Raw genomic sequence first — 23,913 nt, forward strand, 5'->3', positions numbered from 1 at the left:
TAAACATAATTTCTGAGCTTAAGTTCCCATAGATTTGTCTATTATTCAATTATTATTTTTTTAAACTGCAATAAAGAAAATCACTAAAAAAAAAACCTTTTTATTAAAAAAAAGTTTACTTCAATCATAAATAAATATTTTCAATCAAAGACAAAGATGTTTAAATGGCAAAGAATATTTGAGACCCAAATAATTGCATTTGAACACTTTTTTTCTTTGATTGAAATGTTTTTTTTTTTTTTTTTTTAATTGAATAATAAAGACACAAATGTACTAATAACATGGCTCAAATACAAAAAAAGATTTTTTTTTCAAAAAACTTCAATTAAAGAAAAAAGTATTCAAATGCAATTACTTTGGTAAAAAAAATAAAATTGCATTTAAACAATTTTTTTTATTTTTTACTTTGATTGAAAATATGTGTTTTGATTGAAGTAAAAAAAAAAAACTTTGATTGAAAAGTTTTATTTTTTTATTGAATAATAAAGACACAGATCTATCTCCATAGCAGCACAGCGGAGGAGCAGCGTGGTGCGGTGCGGTGCCGATCTGTGTGCTACATTTCTATGCGCGTCACGCTCGGCGGTGGGCGGGGTCTAGCTGCGTTCGGCTCCGCTCAGCTGAAGAGGAGCCGCAGTGTGAACGCAGCACACCGGAGCGGACACACATGCCTGCACTTCATCTGTGTACAGCAGCAGCAGCAGCAGGAGGACGGAGGCTTTCTGGGCTGATCTGGACTGACGCTGCTCGGCTTTTACACCCGGTGAGTCCCTGAAAGGATGGATGGATGATGGATGGATGACCTGTGTGCAAACTTTATTATTTCACTTTATTGTGACGCATTACTACATCTCCCTTAGACAACAATGCTAACAGAGCTTTTATTATGAAAAGTAATGAAGTCTGCACTAGGGATGGGTGATAGGGACCAAAACTCATATCTTGATATTTTTTTCTCAAAATGATGATATATAATATACAAAACTCAATATTTTTTTATTCAAATAAAGTCTGACCAAAAAGACAATTCTGGGTTAAATTTGCTGATGCAAAATACCACATAGGCTCATTTATTAACAAACATCTGCACAACATGTGGCACTTTTGGCTTTTTCTCCTCTGAGGGACAGCACGTGTGAGTGAGTTCTGTATTGTGGCTTTTTTTTTTTTTTAGGGGTAGATCTGTGTTAGCAGTGCACGCACTCAGTAATCCATCTAAATGTGTTTATCAGCGACTCCGAAAACAAGTATTTTTATACCAAATTATCTGTAAAATAAAAATATATTATTATTGGCCATATTGTAATTTTCTATATTGTCAAATTAGAAAACTTGATATATCTTAAATCTTGATATATTGCCCAGCCCTGGTCTGCCCCTAATATTATGAATGCACGGTAATGTTACTGATTCCAATAGTCCACACACTGTAAGTCTAACAAGCGTGTCAAACTCAAGGCCAGGGTGCCAAATCCGGCCCTTTAGGGCATCAAATTTGGCCCGCTCGAGAAAGTAGAAATGATATAAAAAAAAAACATGAAACATTTTATAAATCACGAACTAATTCAGTTATAGATATCTCAGCCCCTCCCAATACAAACTTTTATTTAAAATCCACAATATTTGCAGAGCTCAGTTTTCCAGTTCTTATATCACATGACGACAAACATTTTTAATCTCAAATTGTTGTTCCAAAAACCTCCGTATGTGGCCCCTGAACTAAAATGAGTTTGACACCCCTGATTTAACACAATTACAACTTTAAATATTTGTGAAACAGCTGCATTAGAATTACTATCACATGTCCAACATTGGATCATATTGTCTGGTTGGTGAATCAATCAATCATTTTTTATTTATTTTTTTTTTTATTTCCAACAAATAGCAAATGCGTTAATACGAGAAACAATATTACAAACAAAAGATTGGCTTCCCTTCAGAAAAAAAGAGAAAAACTAAACAATAGTTGCATATTTTACTGCGTACGCATACTTTTTGTATTGGAAAGGGAATGGTAGTATAAACTCATAAGTCCCACCCCTTTTCCTATATTACACTAAACAAATAATTTAACTGTTAGCAGCTATTTATTTCTCTATCATCTTTGTCTTAGTTTTTTTTAAGTTAGACTTGTTAATTCAGCTAATTTAAACCTAATAATAAATCTATTCCATCTTGATTAAAGTAGTCATGTTTACCTCTTTCACTTTGCTTTATTTGTTTTTGTTATTTAACCACATTTGTTATGTAAGTTTGTTTGAGTATGAAAAGTTAAGTTCATGAGAATAGACCGTTTGTTTGAATTAAAATCTTGAATTTCTACATTCTGGAGTTACTCGAGGCACAATAATGAATTATAAGTTTGTGAACTGGGAGCCAAACCTGGGATTCAGCTGCAGCATAACTAAACTCTAGTTTACCAAAGTCTATACATTATGGATACGGACAACTGGCAAAAATACACAAAACTACAGCAAAAAACACACAAGATGACTATGAAAACACACAAAAAATAATAAGAAAAATATATAAAACAATACAAATAACTTAAAAAAAGTAGCTGATGTTTAAGTTTCAACACTTTATTTCTCCTAATTTATGCAATTCTCTCATTTTCATTAAATTTCATAGAAAATGTACATCTTCCTATTGTACTAGCTACTAACAAACAACTTTTAACTAATCGTATAACATGTAACGTTTGTCAAATGTAGCAATTGTCATATTTTACCAAAATCCACCTTGTGTTAAAAAAAAAATAATAATAATTTTATATATCTAATTATATATCACATACCACTGACCGTACACCCAATCTGCAGGACTTTAAAAAAATGGTCACAATGTTATAGTGAAAATAAACATCTAAAGAATGTAATTTAATACTAAAACTTTATCAGGTGCAGTAGTATTTAACTCTACTAAGTACTATTCTAGATCTGACACATGTACAGTATCTTTGTGGGGAATAAATAAATCAGATTATAGATGGAGCTCATTAGTGACCAGAGCTCCTGAGGGGCCCCTCACATGGTCCATGCGTGCTACCTGGTGCCTGCGGGCCTCGCGTTGGTGACCCCTGATGTAGACTCAAGTATTTACAAGTAATTAAGTTACTTATCAGACAGTCACACACTACAATAAATTGCATGTACACAGTGGGATAAAACTAATGTGGCCATTGTCTTGGTGGAGTCGTATTGTTCTCTGGTGACTTATTAGATCTATTAAAGCTAGATCCTGTCTTGTTCCTTAATGACCTTGACCAATGACCATGGAAGGATGGATGATTGTTGTTTCATTTAAATACATTGGACCATTACAACATATCTGTATTTGTGAATCGATTCCAAGTTCTAAATGATAATGTAAACACTGAATGATGACAGGAAGTTGCACAGTAGAGCTACATTTCACTGTTTATTAGAGCTGGGCAATATAGACCAAAACTCATATCTTGATTATTTTATCTCAAAAAACGATATACGATAAAAATCTCAATATTTTTATTTCAAATGAAGTCTGACCATAAAGACATATCTAGGTTAAATTTTCTCATCCAAATGCCAACAGTTGCACAACATGTTCCACTTTAGTCTTTTTCTCCTCTAAGGGACAGCACGTGTGAGTGAGTTCCTTAGTGTGGATGTTTAGGTGAAGGTCTGGGTTAGAACGCACATAGAAATCCATCAATAATTTAAAACAAAATAAGTCGATATAGGCAATATTGTCATTTTTTATATCCCCGAAATAGAAAACTCGATATATCTTGAATCTCGATATATCGTCCAGCCCTACTGTTGATGCTGATACAGACTTCTACTTCTTCCATTTCAACTGACTTGTAACTGGAAGGATTTTACTGCTCCTCCAGCCAAAAACCTGGACTAAATCAGCATTTTTTTCCTCCATATCTAAAAGTAGATTTAAAGTTCTTTCCTGATGAAATCAGACTCATTCAAAGTGTTTGGAGCTTCCAACGCGAGGAGGACACACTGACTCAGTTTGTCTGATCCCCACTGACGTTACACAGTCCACACATCTGTGTTCGCTCTCCTTAACTAGTTTTCACACACACACAGAAATAGTGTTTGATATTGGGTAGTTTAATAGGTGCTGGTCCCATCGTTCACCCTGTGTCCTGCCTGCACAGGCTGACACGGTTGTTATTTATGGAGGTAGATTTGTGTCTTTATTATTCCATCAAAAAACAACTTTACAATAAAAAAAAAAAACTGTTTACTTAAAAATGTTTACAATCAAAAATACATAATTTCATTCAAAGAAAAAAAGTGTTCAAATGCCAAAAAATATTTGATTGCAAATGTTATTTTTTTAAATTTTTGTATTGAAGTCATCTTTTTTGTATTTGAGCCATATTATGAGTAGTACATTTGTGTCTTTATTATTCAATCAAAAAAATAAAACATTTCAATCAATGAAAAAAATAATAAGTTAAAAAAATATGTATATATATATATATATATATATTTATAGCTTATTTTGTCTTAAAATACTCATTTAAGGAGTCACTGCTTTCTTTACTTCTCAGAACAGCATTAAAAGCACAAATTGACGGATTGCTGAGTGTGTTCTACCCATAACTACCACTAAAAAGCCACACTACAGAACTCACTCACACGTGCTGTCCCTTAGAGGACAAAAAGCCTAAAGTGGAAAATATTGTGCGTTTTTTTTGTTAATAAATGTGTGTGTGTGGCATTTTGTGTCAGTATTGACTTTGTGGTAAGACTTTAATTGAATTAAAATTATAGAGATTTATATTGTTTTTTGCTATTTTGACAAAAAATATCAAGATTTATTTCACATTGAAAGACAATAATGTGTCAGTTAGGTTTCTGTCACTAATCCTGGCTTTTTTTTAAGTTCCAGGACTCCTTGTTGCTCTGGTAAACATCAGCTAAAATGTCTCATCGGAGCGGACAGGATGATCCGGAGCGGTACCTGTTTGTGGACCGCGCCGTGGTTTACAACCCGGCTACTCAGGCTGACTGGACAGCCAAGAAGCTGGTGTGGGTTCCTTCAGAAAGGCACGGGTTCGAGGCCGCCGGCATCCGGGAAGAGCGCGGCGAGGAGGTGCTGGTGGAGTTGGCGGAAAACGGAAAGAAGGTGGTGATCAACAAGGACGACATCCAGAAGATGAACCCGCCCAAGTTCAGCAAGGTGGAGGACATGGCCGAGCTCACCTGCCTGAACGAAGCGTCCGTGCTGCACAACCTGAAGGACCGCTACTACTCTGGACTCATTTATGTAAGTCAATGTCACTTCTATTTACCTCTGTTTAGATATTTTAAAAGCTTAACATCTAAGGGTTTCCTGGGCGATGTTTCATCAAAGTGTTCTCAGTAGAGCCAGGCTTATGGTTTAAACCTGGTTCAGCTAAGCCGTCCGTGACCACGCTGGCTTTTACCGTTTCATCAAACTCTTCTCAGCTTGAAGCTCCCCAGCTGAGCCAAGCCAGCTGACAGTGTTTAGCTTAAGTGCACGTCCTCATAAGACCCACGAGATCGATCACAGATTTAATGATTAGAGAGTGACAACGCATGCGCTGCAGCTTTTATGATGAATAAACAGCCAATAGAAACCAATGCTGAGACCAACCGGAGGTGACGTCATCTGTTTCTGAACATTTTAAAAGTGGTAAAGGGTTAAAAAAGGTGTTATTTAGTCAATTTATCATAGCAAATAACTGAAGCATGTGATCACACACTGATCATGTCCGCTTGCTAAGTTTTTTACCACCTGTCAGCGTTTAATAAAAGAAATGAAGTAACTCACTATTAAATATTATGTCACTTATGAGACTTGTGAGTGTTTGATGAATAGTTTGTTGAATTCAGCACTAAATGAACAGCGGCAGCAGCAGCGGTGCTGTTGGATGCTGTTGGATGTCACATGCTGCAGGTGTAGGTGAGCTGTGCATGGGAGGATTCCGAAAAGCGATAGTGTCTTTGTCATTGGGAGCCTTAGTGCCCACTCAAAATATCCAACTAAAACTAACCTTTTATAACTTTTCACCTGCCTTATAATGAGTGATCTGAATGAGTAATGTTCTATTTATTTTTATGGGTACCCTGTACTAGTAGTTGGTTGTAGTTCATCACTTCTGTCCCCATAATCTAATTTTATCTCTCTCTGAGATTCATCTTTCCAATCTAAACCCATTTTCTGCCAGTTGGAAAGTAGGTTAACGTCACCGCAGAGACACTGTCACACAAGACATCATTAAACATCTCCGCTGGCACTTTAGATAGTCACTTAACAGTAGGGCTATGGGAGATATGTCTAGTTTTATATTTTAGAGATATAGAAAACTACAATATCGCCTATATAGAGATATTCATAGCTTATTTTGTGTCAAAATACTCATTTTAGAAGTGGCTGCTTTTGTTACTTTGTGCGTCCTACTAACCCAGACCTTTCCCAATACAAGCCACACTACAGAACTCACTCACACGTGCTGTCCCTTAGAGGAGAAAAAGACAAAAGTGACACATTTTGTGCAGTTGTTTGTTAATAAATGAGCATGTGTGGCATTTTGCATCAGCAAATTTAACCCAGAATTGTCTTTCTGGTCAGACTTTATGTGAATTAGAATTATCAAGATTAATATCGTATATCGTCATTTTGAGAAAAAATATTGAGATATGAGTTTTGGTCCATATCGCCCAGCCCTAGTTAGCAGTTTATTAATCTGCAGGTTTACAGTGAAGTTTGTTTTTAACCTATGATTAAAAAAACCCCATCTCAGTAAGACTTGAATTTCCATGTAATTCCTGTAATTCTGCCACTTTCCTTCTTTAATACGCTGTGTTTCTGTTTCTTGGAGCTTTCTAATTGTCCCGTTGCTTGGCGAGAAATCAAAAACATGTGTCTGTGTATTCTGAGGGTTCCAGGTTAGCCTGTTTTACTCATTTGTGGAGGAAAGAAACCCCCCACCCCCAATGATCTGATCTGTGCTCCAACCACTACTGCAGACACATTACAACGTCTCCCTGAGGCGGAGCTTGTAGAGGGATTTAAGGACGAGATCAATGTGAATGAATCATGTTTACGTAACGCCTGCTTCAGTCAAAAACGTTAAATCTTTTAATGGGTTTGGCTTTATTAGCTCATTTAACACGTTTATTTGTTTGTTTTACACAATTAGCCTAATGACTAATAATGTCATGAGTTACCTTACCTTGTTTAGTATTTACAGGCTTGTTTATGGGTTTGACTCACTAAACACACCAAACCACAGCAAAAATAGATTAAAAAAAAACTAGAGATGGCAGTTTTTTCTTCATAAAATGTTATATCGGTGTATCGGTATATTTCGCCTGATATTGAAAAACCAATATGTCCTGTTGTTTGAGTTAAACTCAATGTCAATTTAAAATCTATTTAAAATTAAGACTCAATGAGCCACATGTTGAGTGACATAATAACAGCTTTATCATGGTTTTATTACATGTATTTAATAAACTAACTTGTGTTGCTCTACCTCTGGCAGTTTCTATCAGTGGTGATGAGTCACTAGTTGAGCTACATTGCTACACGCTTAGCAACAGCATGCGAACTGGGCTACAAGCGGCCTTTGTGTGTGGAGATAAACGTCAGCTGTCAGAAAGCTTCAGCCCTCGTCCTCTGTCCATCTGTCTGTCCGTGACGTCTGTCCTTCTGTCTGTTAGCACGTCTGTCCCCCCGGTTCCCATTTCCACTCTTCCTCTGCTCTCTCCACTTCCCACACTCTCACATTAAACCTTTTTTTGTTGTTGCTATAGTCACCTGTTTTCTGTTGTTTTAACCTTCTGTCATCAGTGTGATACACGAGTAATCACATTCAAGGTCAATGTAAGGTTATTCAATTCGTAGGAAGGCGTGATGTGCTGTATAGTGAGTCATCCCTTTCCTCTACACACACGCACACACACACACACACACATGCAGCACATGCTTGTGTTCAACGCTTGAAGATTAAAAAAAGCTCATATAATCTCTAAAAAACAGATAAACAACATGTAAAATGAGTAAAAAGGTAAAACCTCTATTAGTGAAACAAATAAAAACAATAAATATTAGTGGTGGGAATCTGTAGGAACCTCGTCACCATTCAAATAAGATTATAAGACTGTGATTCCATTATGATTTGGTCATCGATTGATTATTTTCACACAAACATAGCGTTTTCATTCTGACACAGGAGACAGTTTTGTGTATTTATGTAGTCTATTGCGTATTTCTGTAACTTTGTGTGTGTTTTTAACTCATTTTGTGCATTTACTTCAGGGGCAGCTGAAAATTAGAGCAAGGGCCACATGTGGCCCCCGGGCCGCTAGTTGCCTACGTCTGCTTGAAGTAAACCGATGACTGTGAACGTGTCTTTTCTGAACTGGTAGTACTTCTTTTGTAAAAACGCTGTTTGGAGAGCTCACAAATGGAATGTTTGGGATGAGAGGTGGGATTTTATTTGAGTGTCCTATACAGTGCAGTGGTTCTCAAATGGGGGTACGTGACAGTTGGTACTTAAGACAGAGAGAGTGTAGAAAATAACGAATGAAAACATTACAAATATGAGGTTTTAAAAAGATTATGTTCAGTTAAAAATGACAACAACGAAACACTAAATGAGCAAAGATCACTACAAAATACACAAAAATAACAGACAAACATACAAAACGACATAAGAAACAACAACACAACACGCACACACTGAGAGAGAATAATTAAAAAAAACACAGAGGACACAAAAACACACAAAAGAGAAGAATATACTGAATAACAAAAAAAAAAAACCAACAAAATACACAAAATGACACAGAAAACACATGAACATGAACTGAAAATATACAAATGTCAGTCTTGTTCCCACATCAGGAGGGAAATGACCATATAATGATAAAAAGTATAGAAATAAATCCATTCAGGAGAACTTATCACTTATTTACAAAATTAGGTTCTTTAAATTGTGTGTCATTGCTCTATTGCTCTAATTGTTTTTATTTACAGAATTCTGAACAAAATGTTGTTGTTGGAAAAAAAGGGTTCTTGAGGCAAAAAAGTTTGCGGACCACTGCTATAGTGTGTTTGGTTGGGATCAGACTGTCCAGTCATGGTTGGTATCGTTTCTGCAGTAAAAATGGAATGTGACGTTGGTCAGTTTGTAGAGTCATTTAAAACGTTGGTGTTGTTGGTGTTGTTGTTAAATCAGTGAAGTGGTCAAAGTCTCCTTCACTCCACATGGATCGATGGCCCCTGAGTCACCACCACCACCACTACCCAGCATGCCGTCCCCTGCCTGTGTCATTGCAGGCACGCCGCCTGCTTGATCAGTGGAGGCAGATGGGCTCGGCTGTTGCCTGTTGCATGTGTGTTGCTCAGCTGTTACCAAGCCACGGCCTCTTCTTCCCTGGATCTGATTTCACAGTGGAAATATCACCTTCTCTTTCCTGGACGGGGCCGTGCACGGCTCAGCTCTTTGGCCCTCAGTGCTGCGTGTTGTGTTTGCTTTGCAGCAGAGGTTGTAAATGTAAATGTTCTTCAGGCTGCACCGTTACTGCAGAATGTCTCTAAGGAGGGACACAGAAAATGTGATATGTTGGAAGAAGGAATTCAACTATAATTTGAATGCACAGTTAAAACATTTTGCAAAGTACAGACTGTAGTTTTTAACAGCAATTCAATGCAATTCTTTTGTTTTTTTTTAATCCAGATCGATCCAGATGAAACTCAGTGGGTTAAATGAGGAACAAATCCAACGTAACTGAGTCAAGTTTCAAAAAGATCAGTCAACTACAAACCGAGATTCACATTTGTGAAATTTCACCAATGATTAGAGATCCAGAATCAGTTTATTGGTCCCAAAATGTAATGTAATTTTCCATGGCGTAAGGTCTATCTTTGGGTGACAGTTGTTAAGTACTTTTGACGTACAGTAATTCTGCTAACAAACAATTAAATAATTTCAAAAAATTGCAGAGTCAGCAATCAGGATCAGATCAAGATCCTGTCTTGTCAGATGTTGCATGTCATAGCCTTACATCATCCTGCAAAAATCTTGAACGATGAAGATCTGACGGAGATCTGATTTTTAGAAATTTTGTCCCATGCTAAAGAATAGGGAATTTTGCGATTTTTGATATTTTTGAACCTACCTTCACCAAAATTGAATGGTCTCATTTGTGCCAAAAAACCAAATCACAGAGAAAAATTTAAATGGATTTGTCAAAAATTGAGGACACTATCGTCCACACAAACCGTTTTCGTTTTCAAAAGTAACAAACTGACCGATATACTTCAGAAAACCGTTTTCAAAAGTAATAAACGCTGGTAAAAATATTGCCCCATTGTTGGAGGTAATAACCTATAAAGTCTCTGCAGTAATACATTTGATGTTCTGTGTGTGACGCACGTAAGGCCCTCTCAGCTACAGTATATCAGCACCGGAGAGCACCAAGTGTCTAAACTCCCATCATGCATCAGTGACTGAAACTGTGAGGCGGTGTTTCTATTTCCATATTGTTACAAAATAATAAATACAAATGTACATATACATCTGGAAACAGATATATATACTGTACATATGTGTTTTTTAATGCTTTAAGACAGGGGTGTCAAAATCATTTTAGTTCAGGGGCCAAATACGAAACAATTTTTTACTATGGTCTACTGCCGGTGGTCATTTATATACGTTAATGTACATAAGTCCCTCCTTCATCCTATAGACCCCTATACAAATAGAAACGATTGCCGAGTGCACCCAGCCAATAGGCTTTGACTTTCTGTTTTTGAGACTGTCAATCAAAGTGAATGCAGAACTGTGCACGGAAACAAGGCCGCGTGACAACAGCAAACGGGTAAATATGATTTTGGCTCTAACCCGACCCATAGACATATATCAATGTGACCCGACTTTGTCATGTGCTGTGATGCGCGTGCATAAAAGTGGAGGCGTGGCTTTTGGTAGATTGGGAGAGGCAGTGGGAGGAAGTGAAGCTGTTAGGGGCGGGACATTGAGACGTTTCTCAGAAACTCCGGATATCAGCTTTAAGTGGGCCACAGATTTTGTGAGGGAAAAAGAACAAATGCAACACGAATGTGCCCTGGTTTGAATTTCCACGTATAAATCATATATAAATGGTAAATTATGTGAGTATATCTGTCACTTAAATTTCCCAGATTTGGGAAAATTTGGAGAAATAATTTGAGGAAAATTTGCCAGATTTTGAAAAAATTGAGGTCTTTCAACAATTTGAGATTAAAGAATGACTGCCGTCATGTGATATAACAGCTAGAAAACTGAGCTCTGCATATATTGTGGATTTTAAAGGTAGGGTAGGTGATTTTCAAAAGCTAGCATGATTTTTGAATGTAGCCTCCCCGACGGCTCCGCCTTTACCCCCTCCCGACTCCCCTCTGTGGTCTGTCTCACTCACATGCATGCACACAGCTGCTGCAGGAGAGGAGCTCAGCTCATCACTTGTATTGTATAGAAACTCTGTCGTCTCATGTTTCATTCTGCAGTAAGTAAACAATAAACTTTATCCTTATATATGTTAAAAAAACATAACCAAAAACTCTGTTTTAACTCTGTCTGTTGTGACGCGCTTTCAGCGTGAGCTCGTGCATGCGAGGGGTCGAGAACGAGCAGGGAGACGTGATTGGTTAAAAAAAAAAAGGTTAGTTTTTTTTCTATTGGTCGAAGTTATTACAGGTTTACAGCTGCTACAGATGATGGATTTTCTTCATTCCTTTTTCAGAGCACATAAGATCTTAATTTCTGTCAGGACATAAAGATAATTTCAACCAAAAACTTAAAAAGTGTATCTGGAGTAAATTACCTACCCTAGCTTTAATAACATGTTTGTAGGGGCTGAGACATATATAGTAGTTGGTAATTAATTCCAACATGTTCACACCAAGTCATTTGTTTCTCTATTATTGTTTAGACCTGGGTGTTTATAGCAGCTCCTGTTGTCCATATAGACAATAGTGAATTTTTCATTAGATAGAAATGGAGAGTGTAGAGTTAGAGTTTCAGCAGGCTGAGCCCTCCTCTCCTCTCCTCTCCTCTGGGAGGAGGTAATTGAGTGTTTGTTTCACCGCAGCGTCTCCGTCCGATTGGGCCATGGGGAGCTTCGTCAGCTTGAGCATTGCTTTCCTCTTCATTTCTCCTTTCTTTATTCACACCTTTTGTCTGTGTCAGCAGAACAGCATCAGTGCTGACCGAGGACCCAAACCGAGCTGCTACATACTGTACATAACGGCCTGAGTGAGAACGCTGCCAGCTCCAGTTTGGGCCCCTTTGTCAACGCCTGTTTGCTGAGTCACTCCAGTCCTTGTATTTCACCCATCCTTTAATACTCTGATTCAGGGTTGGGGTCAATTATAATTGTCATCACGTAATTGATCATTAATTACAATTATAGCATAATTGTAATTGACTTTGCAATTGTAATTGGCATGCAAATAATATCAAAATTGTCATTTATGATTTAAAGCAAAACTTGTTCTCTGTTTTACACATACAGTGAGGAACATAAGTGTCTGAAGGGGGGAGGGGTCTGAAATTTACATCGTGAGAGACGGAATAAAAAATATAAAAATCTGGAAATAATATTGTATGATTTTTAAATAATTTATTTGTATTTCTATGTTAAGGTTGTGTCAGGTGACACACTAAGCAAACACACCAGTAGCTAATGTGACCTTGTTCCAGCACAAGAACAAATACCCTCACGTATAAAGTCGCCTGGAACACAGACTTTTGTAATTAAAGCTGTCATTTAAAGTGTTTTTAATTTGCTCTCCTCGATGCTTCACAAATACATTATAGTTTAATTACTTGGCTTTTAGCTGTGAAGGCTTGGGTGTCAGGGTCAACATACAGCCCATGGTTAATTACCAGTGGACAAAATCATTTTATTAGTTAAACAATTTTTATTTTTTTAAAGTTTTTATGCCCTAGTTTTCACATTTCAACATGTAAACAACCGTATAGAGCAGTGGTGTCCAACTCAAGGGCCTCAGGCCAAATCAGGCCTGCAGAGCCTCCACTTCGGCCCACGGCAGGATTTTGTGCATATTTTTGTAAATTATATTTAAAAACCGAAATAAAAATATTTACGACGAAAATCATTAGGTAAAGTATTTCAGTTTTTTTTAAAAAAAAAGAAAAATGTATTAGTTATAAAACATTTATAAAAGTACATGTTTTTAATGTGTACTAAACTGGTTAGGTAAAGCAGTTTAATACAAGATATCTCAGTCCCTCCAGATTCAAACAGTTAATGACACTCCCCAATATATATGGAGTCGTTAGAAAAAATCTGCAATTTATAATTGCAAATTGTTTACCAGATAAAAACCCTACTATTTCTCCCAAATATATCACTGATACTACATAAAAAATTTTGAAAAAATTCAAGAACTTCTGAAGTATGACTCCTGGAGTCCCTAATATCTTTGACTTCATGTTTTAACTAACTGCTTTATAAGACAATTTTAGACATTTCAAATGACAAATTTTAGTTCAAAAATGTTGAAATTTCACTTTTATCCACAAAAAATAAATAAAAATTCTTCTTCTGCTCTAGCCTACTAGGAGTAAAATGAGTTTGACACCCCTGGTTTAGAGCATCTGTTTGACCTAAGAAAACATCAAGTCCTTTTACAGCATTTAGTCACTCCCAAACATCTGGAACTGATGAAAATGAATGTTTTCCTTGTGGTAATAATGCTAAATCTTGCTGCTAGCTACAGTGGATGCTACAATGGTCCCTAAGGTAGTGTGCAGACTTTGAGTTTGACACATGCACTAAGACGTGACTGTCAGCAGGGTTTAGGTGGGTTTTTTTATAAGCATGTGAAGTATGCCACAGAGGTATAGAGGGGTAAAGCTTCTAACATGCCAATGGTGAAGGTCACACTGTTTATCTCGTGGCTCTCACTCATCTCTGGCTCCACCATAATAATGCAGAAGTATTCATATACACTTCATTTTTGCTGCTTGGTGTAGATGTGGAAGCCCTACTTTAGTAATGAAGGGGGTTTCTTTAGTGTTTGACATATAGACGCTTCTTTCCTTCCCTCTAATCTGTTTCTCTTAGAATCCGCCCTGTGTCTATCACTGTACGTAACCACCGTGATGACATAAGCTCCTAAAAACTGGATAATGACCAGTCTTGCTGCTGATAAAATGCAGGCCAGATGAGTTAAGAAGCTGGAAATGGACTTTCTTTCTTTCTTTCTTTCTTTCTTCCTCTTCTTAGTCAGACAAGCAAAAATGTGTTTCTGTAACCTCAGACGCTGTTGGTCGCTCTGTGACCCCGTACGGTATTCATGTCGCACTTAAATATTTTAGTAAAGTTTTGACAGACGAACCAGTTTGATCCAAATTGGCCCGGACCAAATCATTACTAGAATTCTATCAAAAGTAAGATGGAAATTTCAGATCGATGGGATTTAAATAGTGCGCTAGTGTAACAACAGGAGAATGGAGTGCCAGAAATGCTTGAACTTTCTTAATTTAGTTTATGCTTCACAAGCCATGTGTCTTTTTATATAACTGAAAGATTTTCTGCATTTATTTGACTGTAATTTAAGTCTATAATCACTTTCTTTAAACAAAATAAAAGCACAATTTTATCCTCTTTATAATGTCCTTTTTTTAATTGAGTTTTTGCGTTTGAGATTTAATATTACATTTTATGCATGTAATAATACATAACCTTGCATCTTTGTAACTCATCAATGATTTTCTGTTATATATAGAGAGAGGATTATTGGTGTTATAATATATATCAATGCACTTTCATTTGTGTGTGTTTGTGTGTTGAGGGATATAGAGGTAGATTTGTGTCTTTATTATTTCATCAAAAAAAAAAACCTTTTCAATAAAAAAAATTACTTAAATCAAAAATAAATATTTTCAATCAAAGAAAAAAGTTTTAAAATGAAAAAAAAAATAAAAATTTGAGACTCAAATAATTAAATTTAAATACTTTTATTTTTTTATTTTTTTTTTAAATTGAAGTCATCTTTTTTGTATATGGGCCATATTATTGGTGGTGTTTGTGTTTTTATTATTTAATCAAAAATAAAACATTTCAATGAAGGAAAAAGAAAAAAAAAAAACACAAAATATTTTCAAATAAAGAAAAAAGTGTTAAAATGCAATTATTTGTGTCTGAAATATTTTTTTTGCATGTGAGCACTTATTCTTTATTTGAAAATATTTTTCGTGATTTTTTTTTTTTGATTGAAACGTTTTATTTTTTTCTTCAACTGAAAATATTTATTTTTGATTGAAGTAAAGTTTTTTTTTTTTTTTTTTTTAATGAATTTTTTTTTATTGAAGTCATCTCTTTTGTATTTGGGCCAAATTATAGGTAGGACCTTTGTGTCTTTATTATTCAATCAAAAAATAAAACATTTCAATCAAAGAAAAAAATGTAATAAAAAAAAAAATTTCAATTAAAGAAAAAAAGTGTTCAAATGCAATTATTTTTTTGATCACCTCTATCGTGGTAGATACATTTCCTTTCGGGGACAATGAAGTTGATTCTGATTCTGAATCAAGTCTTTTTTTCTTCTTCTGTTTTCACAGACTTATTCAGGTCTTTTCTGCGTGGTCATCAACCCCTACAAGAACTTGCCTATCTACTCGGAGAACATTATTGAGATGTACAGAGGGAAGAAGAGGCACGAGATGCCTCCGCACATCTACGCCATCTCTGAGTCAGCGTACCGCTGCATGCTTCAAGGTAGGAAGAACAGAAAAGTCCAACTGATCATGTATTTTAAATGAACATTGTTGTTATTCAAGGCAGCTTCAGGTTTGCCTTTGAAACTTCTCCTGTTTGAGCTCCCAGTTTAGCTCACTTAAAGGCATTTTTCAAAGTGTTTGAAAGGTCCTGAGGTCAGACAGGATGTGGCATTGGTGATTACGTCTGAGAAGCCATGAATGTGTTTATCCGCAGATCAACAACCACCTGGTCTTTCCTCCTGTGTTGTGTAGTTCTTTGTGTATCAGGCACAATCCTAAAATCTGTAAACATGAAGCAAAGCGTTGAGGATTTCAAGTGTTGAGTTATTTGGTCTGAACTCAAGCTTGCACTTATTATTGGCCCGTATTCTTGCTTGTGTAACTCTGTGGCTCCGTATGTTAATGTTTTCTCCAAACCGCTGAAATATTTTGGGTTTAAAGACTCGTTTTCAGTTCATACAAAAAGCCAAAACTGTTGTAAGTAAGAAAGATTCACTGGTGGCAGTGAAACTTTTAAACTATCTAAATAAATGATTTAATCTGTTCTGTTCGTTCTTTGGTTACTATCCCCTGCCACAAAGTGTGGAAGGGGGATATAGGTTTGACTCCTTCCGTCCGAGTTAAAGGGGACAAGTTTTCTTAGAAACTGTTTAAGATAGGATAACCAAATTTGGTGTGTGGCTTCAATACCTTGATGGAGTTTGAAAATGAGAAGTGCGCAATTATTTTTTCCCGAGTTATTGCCCTTGTTCTGTCTTCTTTACTCTTTTTGAGGTATCTTCAAATGGGACAGCTTTTCTTAGAAACTGTTTAAGACAGAATAACCAAATTAGGTGTGTGGCTTCGGGGTATCAATACCTTGATGGAGTTCGAAAATGAGAAGTGCGCAGTTAATTTTTTCGGAGTTATTGCCCTTGTGCCGTTTTTTTTCAAGGTATCTTCAAAGGGGACAGTTTTTCTTAGAAATCTTTTAAGATAGTATTTTATATTCCAATGTGATAATATTTTCTTATGTTTACATCTGAGTTCTTAGATTTAGGACATTTAGAAAAAGGTTGTGAGTTATAATGACAACCAACTGTTCAATTCACTGTTCGGTAAAGTTGTCAGATATTCACAGATTTGGACTTCCACCATCAATAAATCGTTTACAAAACGTCATCGACACACAAATTACACCTCTTTGCCATCGGTGTGAGGTGGACAACATACTACAGGATCATTTTTATCAAACGCAGCAGAGGTAAATTCCGCCCCCTTTTGTGGGTCCACTCTGTGTGGTGAGCTCAAAACATGAAGCTCTTGTCCATAATTTCCCCGTAAATATCCAAATATCACACAAACAGAACAACATTTTTTTCTGTTTTTCTGTTTTAATTTTAAATGAGTAAAACAAAATAACCACACAGATTTTTTGTCATTTTATTTTTGGTTTTAAAACAGAATAACCAACGAATGAACAGTATACGGATTCAGGTGGTGGGATGTCTTCTCTTCTTTCTCTCCATCATCGTTTCTCCTTCCTTCTTTTCTCCTCCTAATTTTGTGTCATCAGCAGCTATATCTTTGCTCTCATGCTGGTTATCAGTACATTGTACCAGCACAGAAACAACAGGCTCTTTCTGCATTTCAGATAAGTGTATTATGCTGCGAGTGGAGAGGATGAGAACACTCGGATCCTATTAGTGTGGGTGGTGAGAGGTTGGCCTGATGGAGCTGTTGCTTTGGATGTGGGGGGAAAGAAAGAAAAGAAAGAAAGAAGAAAGTGGTCCTGCCACGTGCATCCCTCATCAGTCTTCGCGATGTAATTTACTGGATCTGCTCTGGTGATCTTGTAGATCTTTGTTTTCATCCTCAACATTCACTGCATAGTTGGCTCAGGCCATGAAATATGGCTTTAATTTTTCATTTTAGTCCGACACGATTAATCCAGCCTGATGCAGGCCAAGTATCCAAGTATAACATTCAGTTCAATGATGAACTAAATGATGACCTAAAATGATGCAAAGCTGTAACTAAATAATTCCTGATGATTCTATGATGTCGAACAGTGGTTCTTGGCCCAAACACCCCCTTTGTCCCACTACAACATTTTGAACTAGTGATAACGCACATTTTAAAGAATCTCATTTTGTAAATAAATGGAAACAAACAGTGTTTAGTGCAGTGGTTCCCAACCTTTTTTGGATCGTGACCCCATTTTGATATCAAGAATTTCCTGCTACCCCATTTTTTTTAATTTTTAAGCTCAGATATTTATTTATTTATTTTTACTGCATTTTAGTTTAACTAGATTCACAGTTGTTTAAGATTGTGTTGTTTTAGTTTAAAAAAATAATCGATTTCAATTTACAGAAATTTCAGGAGACCCCATTTAAACTCCAGGCGGCCCAACATGGGGTCCCGACCCTAAGGTTGAAAAAAACTGATTTAGTGGCTCCTGAATAGATTTATTTCTATAGTTTTTATAATTTCCAGTCATCTCACGCCTGGGGTGGGACCAAGACTGACACTTTATTTGTTAATTTTCCACTCTCTCTCTCTCTCTCTCTCAAGTACCCCCTGCAGTGTCATTGCATACCCTTAAGGGGTACACATACCCCCATTTGAGAAACACTGATGTAGAAGAATGGCTTTGATAAGGAGAAGTTTATCAGTGTTTAGACAGCTTTAGCGTGTCTTCTGAGGTACGTCACTGTCACACTGTGGAACAACAAGCATCACTTTCTGCCTTTACTTTGATTCTTAAAATAACCAGAAAAGTCAGCCTTGCTTTAATTTGTTCTGCAGCTTTTATGGAACAGTATCACATATGGAGTACGTGGCAGATCTTTGTTTGCTGCACAACCTTCTACAAAGCTGAGGGCTTTCCAGCTTTTATTAGTGGTATTTTTCCTCTTTCTGCAGGGCTTTTTACATTACTTGGACCTTAATCTTAGGACTGTTGTGTCACAGAGGGGGAAAAAATCCCATTTAGATCTAGTTTTTTTTTTTTTTTTCCTCCATCTATGTCTTATTTTTTTATTACAAAGACATTTGTAGAGATGTAGCTTTTCTTTTTTTTTTTTTTTTTTAAACTTGTTTAAGAGAATCTCATTGAGATTAAGAATCTCTTTTTCAAGAGAAAAGGTCTTGCTCAAGATTCCACAGTAATGGCTCACAGTGGATTTAAACCAGCGAAACCTAATGTATACAGTACATACACACGTCTCTATATACACATGCAGAGATGTCCAGAAAAAAAGAAACAAAAAAAATTGAAAGCTAAAACTCACGGCGAGTTGCCGCCACTGCGCACCACTGCGCGCTATAGGTGTCGGGGGGGCATGCCCCTCCTGGAAAATTTTGCAAAAATGATGCTATATGGTGGCTTTTATTATTTATATTAGTGTAATTGTGGCTTTTCTTCTGTCTATTTTGTAGCACTTTTCTTAGCATGATGTATTTTGTCAAGTTGAAATCTGGTATCCATGATAATGATAACAAAGAATTGAGCATCATTATCACTTTACCTCTTTCCAGTTGAAAATGTACCAACTTATAGTATACCAGTAGTATGGGTGCTTGGTCTCTTAGTAGTTCTCTATAGAATACACTGTAACATATCTGCATGATAAACATCATTTTTGTGTAGTTTGCCTTTTAGTTGGTTTTGGTAACATATTTAGTTGTATCAATGCACATTAATATTCATAATATATCTTACATATACCCTTAAATTTGTGATTTACGCAGGACTTTTAATTTATGATTCATGATGATATTGATCATGAATGTTTAAAAACAAACATATTCAAATTCATAGAGAAGAATTAAAAACCTCTTAAATTTTTCAAACTTGGTCTGTGAATTAGTCTTTCCAGCGACTCTTTTCTTTGTTGAATCTTTTTTTAAAAATAATGTTTATTTAATTTAGTTGAATTCAGTAATGTTGTGAATGTTAAGATTTATCATATTAGAGAGAATGATTGTTTTCCTTCATTTGCAGCCGCCAGATATTAGTTTCGACCAGCAGAGGGCGGTGGTAAACCAGTGTTCGGTTGGGATGCAGCTATTCTGCGCAGTGAAGAAGACATGCTATGCGCTAGCAGACAGAGCTAATAGAAAAACTTGACTTTTATAGATATTCACGTAATATTACATATATTTCTTTGGTGCTAAAAGGGTAAGAAATCATTTCTGAACATGTTTAAGACTCGAAGGTGACCAGAAAGAGAGTAGTAGGCGATTTCCCCCCGCCGTCTACGCTTCTGGACATCCCTAGTGCAAATGTATAGATGAAGATGTAACCATTATCCTATATCTGGTCCTTGTTGTCTATAATCTTACTGTTACTCTTTTTTACCAACAATATAACAAAATTTACAATTATTATTTTATTATTATTTATCTTCCTATAATCAGGATTAATACCAGATCAAAATTTTTGATAACTTTTGGTATATTTTGCATTTTCTTTCTGACATTTTGCACAGACCTCTGCTATGACTCTATTGTATGTTTGGAGTTTCTCTGGTTATATTTCAGTATTTTCAAAAAACAGTTAGTGGTTTTTGATTTTACTCTGTCCCGTGCCTTTTCCCACTCTTCTGTGGAGATGTCTTCCTCTAAATGTCTCCCTCCATGCCTCCGGCCTCACTGAATGCACATTCATTCACCAGGCATTTGTATATTTTGGAGATTGTATTTTCTCCCTTGACAGCTTCTAGTCATTGAGTAGTGTAGTGTCGCGTTTCACGAGTGGAACTTAGAGATGTTTGTGATTGGATATAATTTGGATATTTTCATTCTAAATATTTTGAGTATTGGTTTACAAAAAACATGAACACTGTTCCAAAAATTCTCAAAAGCCGCTGAAACTTAAAAAGTTGCCAGTACTTCTGCAGATAAAAAACTAAAAAATCTTAGAAAAATACATTGTGACAGTAAGGGTCAATGTATAGACTGTACTATAGGACAGTGTTTCTTAAATGGGGGTACAAGATGTCACTACAGGGGGGAACATGAAAGAGTGGACATTTAAGAAATAAAAATATGAGGATTTTAAAATGTATATTTTTATAATAATAATAATTATACATAAAATTTTTATAGCGCTTTTTTTGACACTCAAAGATGCTTTACATGGGGAATAAAGCATTAAAAAAAGTGGGATATATAGAGGATCCAGTTTGAACAGGTGGGTTTTTAGTAATGATTTGAAATTTGGTAGTGAGTCAGAATTTCTAATGAGCGATGGGACTAAGTTCCAGAGGGTCGGGGCAGCAATGGCGAAGGCTCGGTTAAAAATGATGATCATAATGAAAATGATCTTGATTAGAACATAAACTGAAAATACAAGAGTCAGTCTTGGTTCCACAAATGACTGGAAATGATAAAAACTTTCGAAATACATCTTTCAGGAAGCACTAAATACTGTTTCATTCCACTTTTTTTAAAATTTTATTACAAAGTTAGATTCTTTAGAATGTGTGTAAACTCATTCATTCTTTCATTATGCCCTATATTTGTTGTTGTTTTTATTGTATTCTGAGCAAAATGTTTTAGTCAGGTACTTCTATTCATAAGTAAGAGAATGAGGGTACTTGGACTAAAGCAATTTGAGAACCATTGCTATAGGAAACTAGAGTGTTGGGAGAAAACCTACATCCCTTTGGAGCATAATGTCCCAGGTGCTGTTCATCCAACTGAACAACTAGTTTTCTATAACACTGCATCACTGGGTAAGCACCTAAAGACAAAGTATCTATTCAGCTCCATAGGCTTAGATAGAGTTTTTACTGGGTGACCTTCCTTCTGCAACCGGAAATTAAGGTCAGGTCTCCTCGGCCTGTAGAGAACACATACTCTTAAAGATATAAGGATCATAATCTAAAGGCAACTAGATAAAAGTAGGGGTGTCCCTATACTACTGTAGGTCTGGGTAATATATCGAGATTCAAGATATATCGAGTTTTCTATTTTGGTGATTACAATATCAACTATATATATATATATCTCATTTTGTATCAAAATTGAGTTGCTGACCTTCCCCTAAATAAGCCACAGTAAAGAACTCACTCACACGTGCTGTCCCTTTCTGGGGAGAAACCCTCAAAAGTTTCACATGTTGTTGATAAACGTGCCTGTGTGGCATTTTCATCAGAAATATATTTCTGGTTCGACCTAATTTGATTTAAAATTATGGAGATGTATATTGTATATGGGTATTTTGGGAAAAAAATATCAAGATATGAGTTTTGGTCCATATCGCCCAGCCCTACCCTATACAACCTTTTCACTTCTGATTCTATATCGATATTGCAGCCTTGTATATTGGCCGATATTGATCTGGTAAGAAAGCAGCTCAGATCATACACATTTTTATTATGTGCTTTGTAATTTGGAATGTTGGAAAAGGTTTGATCAAGTGATTTTACTCAGAGAACATTAGTCAGCAACAGTAGGTTTGAGAAAAACTGACTCATTTATTATTAATCAATAGGTTACATCAATTTTAACAGAAGAATATTCTACAATTGAATAGAATAAATCAATAATAAATTATAAGAACCTGAAAAATAATCAAAATGTACATTATATCAGAGATTTTAGATTCAATACTCATTCGATATCTGATATTAAAGGGGACATATCATGCTAAATCCACTTTTTTAGCCCTTAAATGCATTTTGTTGTATATTTAGTGTGTTTAGAAGTACAGAAAAAATCTAATTAGTCTCTTCAGGTTTCAATCTGTTTCGATTTTTCTATTCTCTATTATGTTTTTTGAACTATTACATCACAGCATTTGCAGCAGAACTGCCAAATTAGGACATCGACTCCAGGTCCAACACTTCGAGCAATCCGCCATTTTTATTTCTCGCTTTTATTTTGTAGTCCAAGCTCAAGGATGCCGAAGTTACGAGAGGACAAGTCAAAATGTGGGGTTGTTGGATGTAGTAACCCACACGCTTCATTACACCGTCTCCCAGCATCAGAACCTTTTAAAAGTGCCTGGTTGAGTTTTATTTTTCATGTAAATGTACCCACATCTGTGGGTAAGGTCATTTTTGTGTGAGAGAAGCACTTCAAGGATGACCGCTTCAGCAACCTCCACCAGTATAAAGAAGGATTTGCCGAAAGACTTTGTCTGATTGAGGGTTCAATTCCTTCTATCTTTGGAGACGACGAACAGAGCACTTCGGTAAGCTGTAAATAACGCTAAAAAGTGTGATGATAAGACGTCCCTGTCATTGTTTTGTTAGCATTAGCAGTTGCACCGTCTTCATATGTTAGCGCTGTGTGCTCGTTTTAGATCCTTGATGATATGGCCTACGTGATTTAATTTAAGTCTAAAGTTTTCATTAGTCATTTCATTTTGCCGTTTTTGTCTTTGAAAAGACTGTATTAAAATGCATTTCGTGACGTTAGCTTGGCGCTAGCGTTAGCTCATTTGCATTTAAAGAGACCGCACCAAAACGAGTTGCTCTCAGAAACACATCAGAAAAGGGGTAGAAAAGGGGTGGAGCTATAATAATGAGGAATTCAGACCCAAGCATTGCAGCTCCACTTTATATAGACCACAACTGTATGATTTATATGTAAAAAGAAAGGATTTAAAACCATGATATGTCTCCTTTAATATCAGCCAAAGAATAGTCACATCTTTCCTAACATCAGTGATGTTGCATTAACAGTTATCAAATAGTCGTGACAACTGTGAGAAGACACTCCTACCTCAAGGAGGACTTATAGGTTTGTACTCACAGTTTAAAAGCTTTTAATAGATAACTTCCTCTTTAAACTTTTGCCATTTGCCACCTCACACGAGGACAGACGGTAAAACGTGATCATCGTTGTCCCTGCTCTTCACGCTTTGCTAAATTCTTCATGCTGAGTCATCGCTCGGTTGTCATAGTTGTCCGAGCCGCCCTTTCCCTACACTGAACAATGACGTGTCACCATGGATACCTATCTGTGTGTGTCTGCGTACACCGCCACCAAAATAACTGTCCCTAGGGGCTTTAGAACAGAGGTGTCACTTAGTGAAAGACTCCAACAGTCTGGCTGCTGGGAGGGGCTTTTCTGATTGTGTTCCATGTCCCAAAAACACTGGCAACTGTTCCAGATATCCTGCTGTTATCTCACCCTGAGTAGAGCAG

General features: G+C 36.2%; 1 protein-coding gene across 4 annotated transcripts in view; it reads left to right on the top strand.

The window, feature by feature from the left end:
• The first annotated feature begins 627 nt into the window (after nt 1–627).
• Nucleotides 628–23,913, top strand: part of LOC114468457 (myosin-10) — an 86,047-nt gene continuing 62,761 nt past the window's right edge. For 3 of the 4 annotated variants that reach the window (XM_028455372.1, XM_028455369.1, XM_028455371.1), the window contains exons 1-3: nt 628–763; nt 4,888–5,271; nt 15,611–15,767. In XM_028455372.1, coding sequence (XP_028311173.1) covers nt 4,927–5,271; nt 15,611–15,767 — 502 coding nt within the window. In that variant the 5' untranslated portion in view covers nt 628–763; nt 4,888–4,926. The remainder of the gene's footprint in view (nt 764–4,887; nt 5,272–15,610; nt 15,768–23,913) is intronic. The other variant, XM_028455370.1, reaches the window with a different exon arrangement.

Source organism: Gouania willdenowi, chromosome 8, assembly GCF_900634775.1.
Source record: "Gouania willdenowi chromosome 8, fGouWil2.1, whole genome shotgun sequence".
NCBI classification, from domain to species: domain Eukaryota; kingdom Metazoa; phylum Chordata; class Actinopteri; order Blenniiformes; family Gobiesocidae; genus Gouania; species Gouania willdenowi.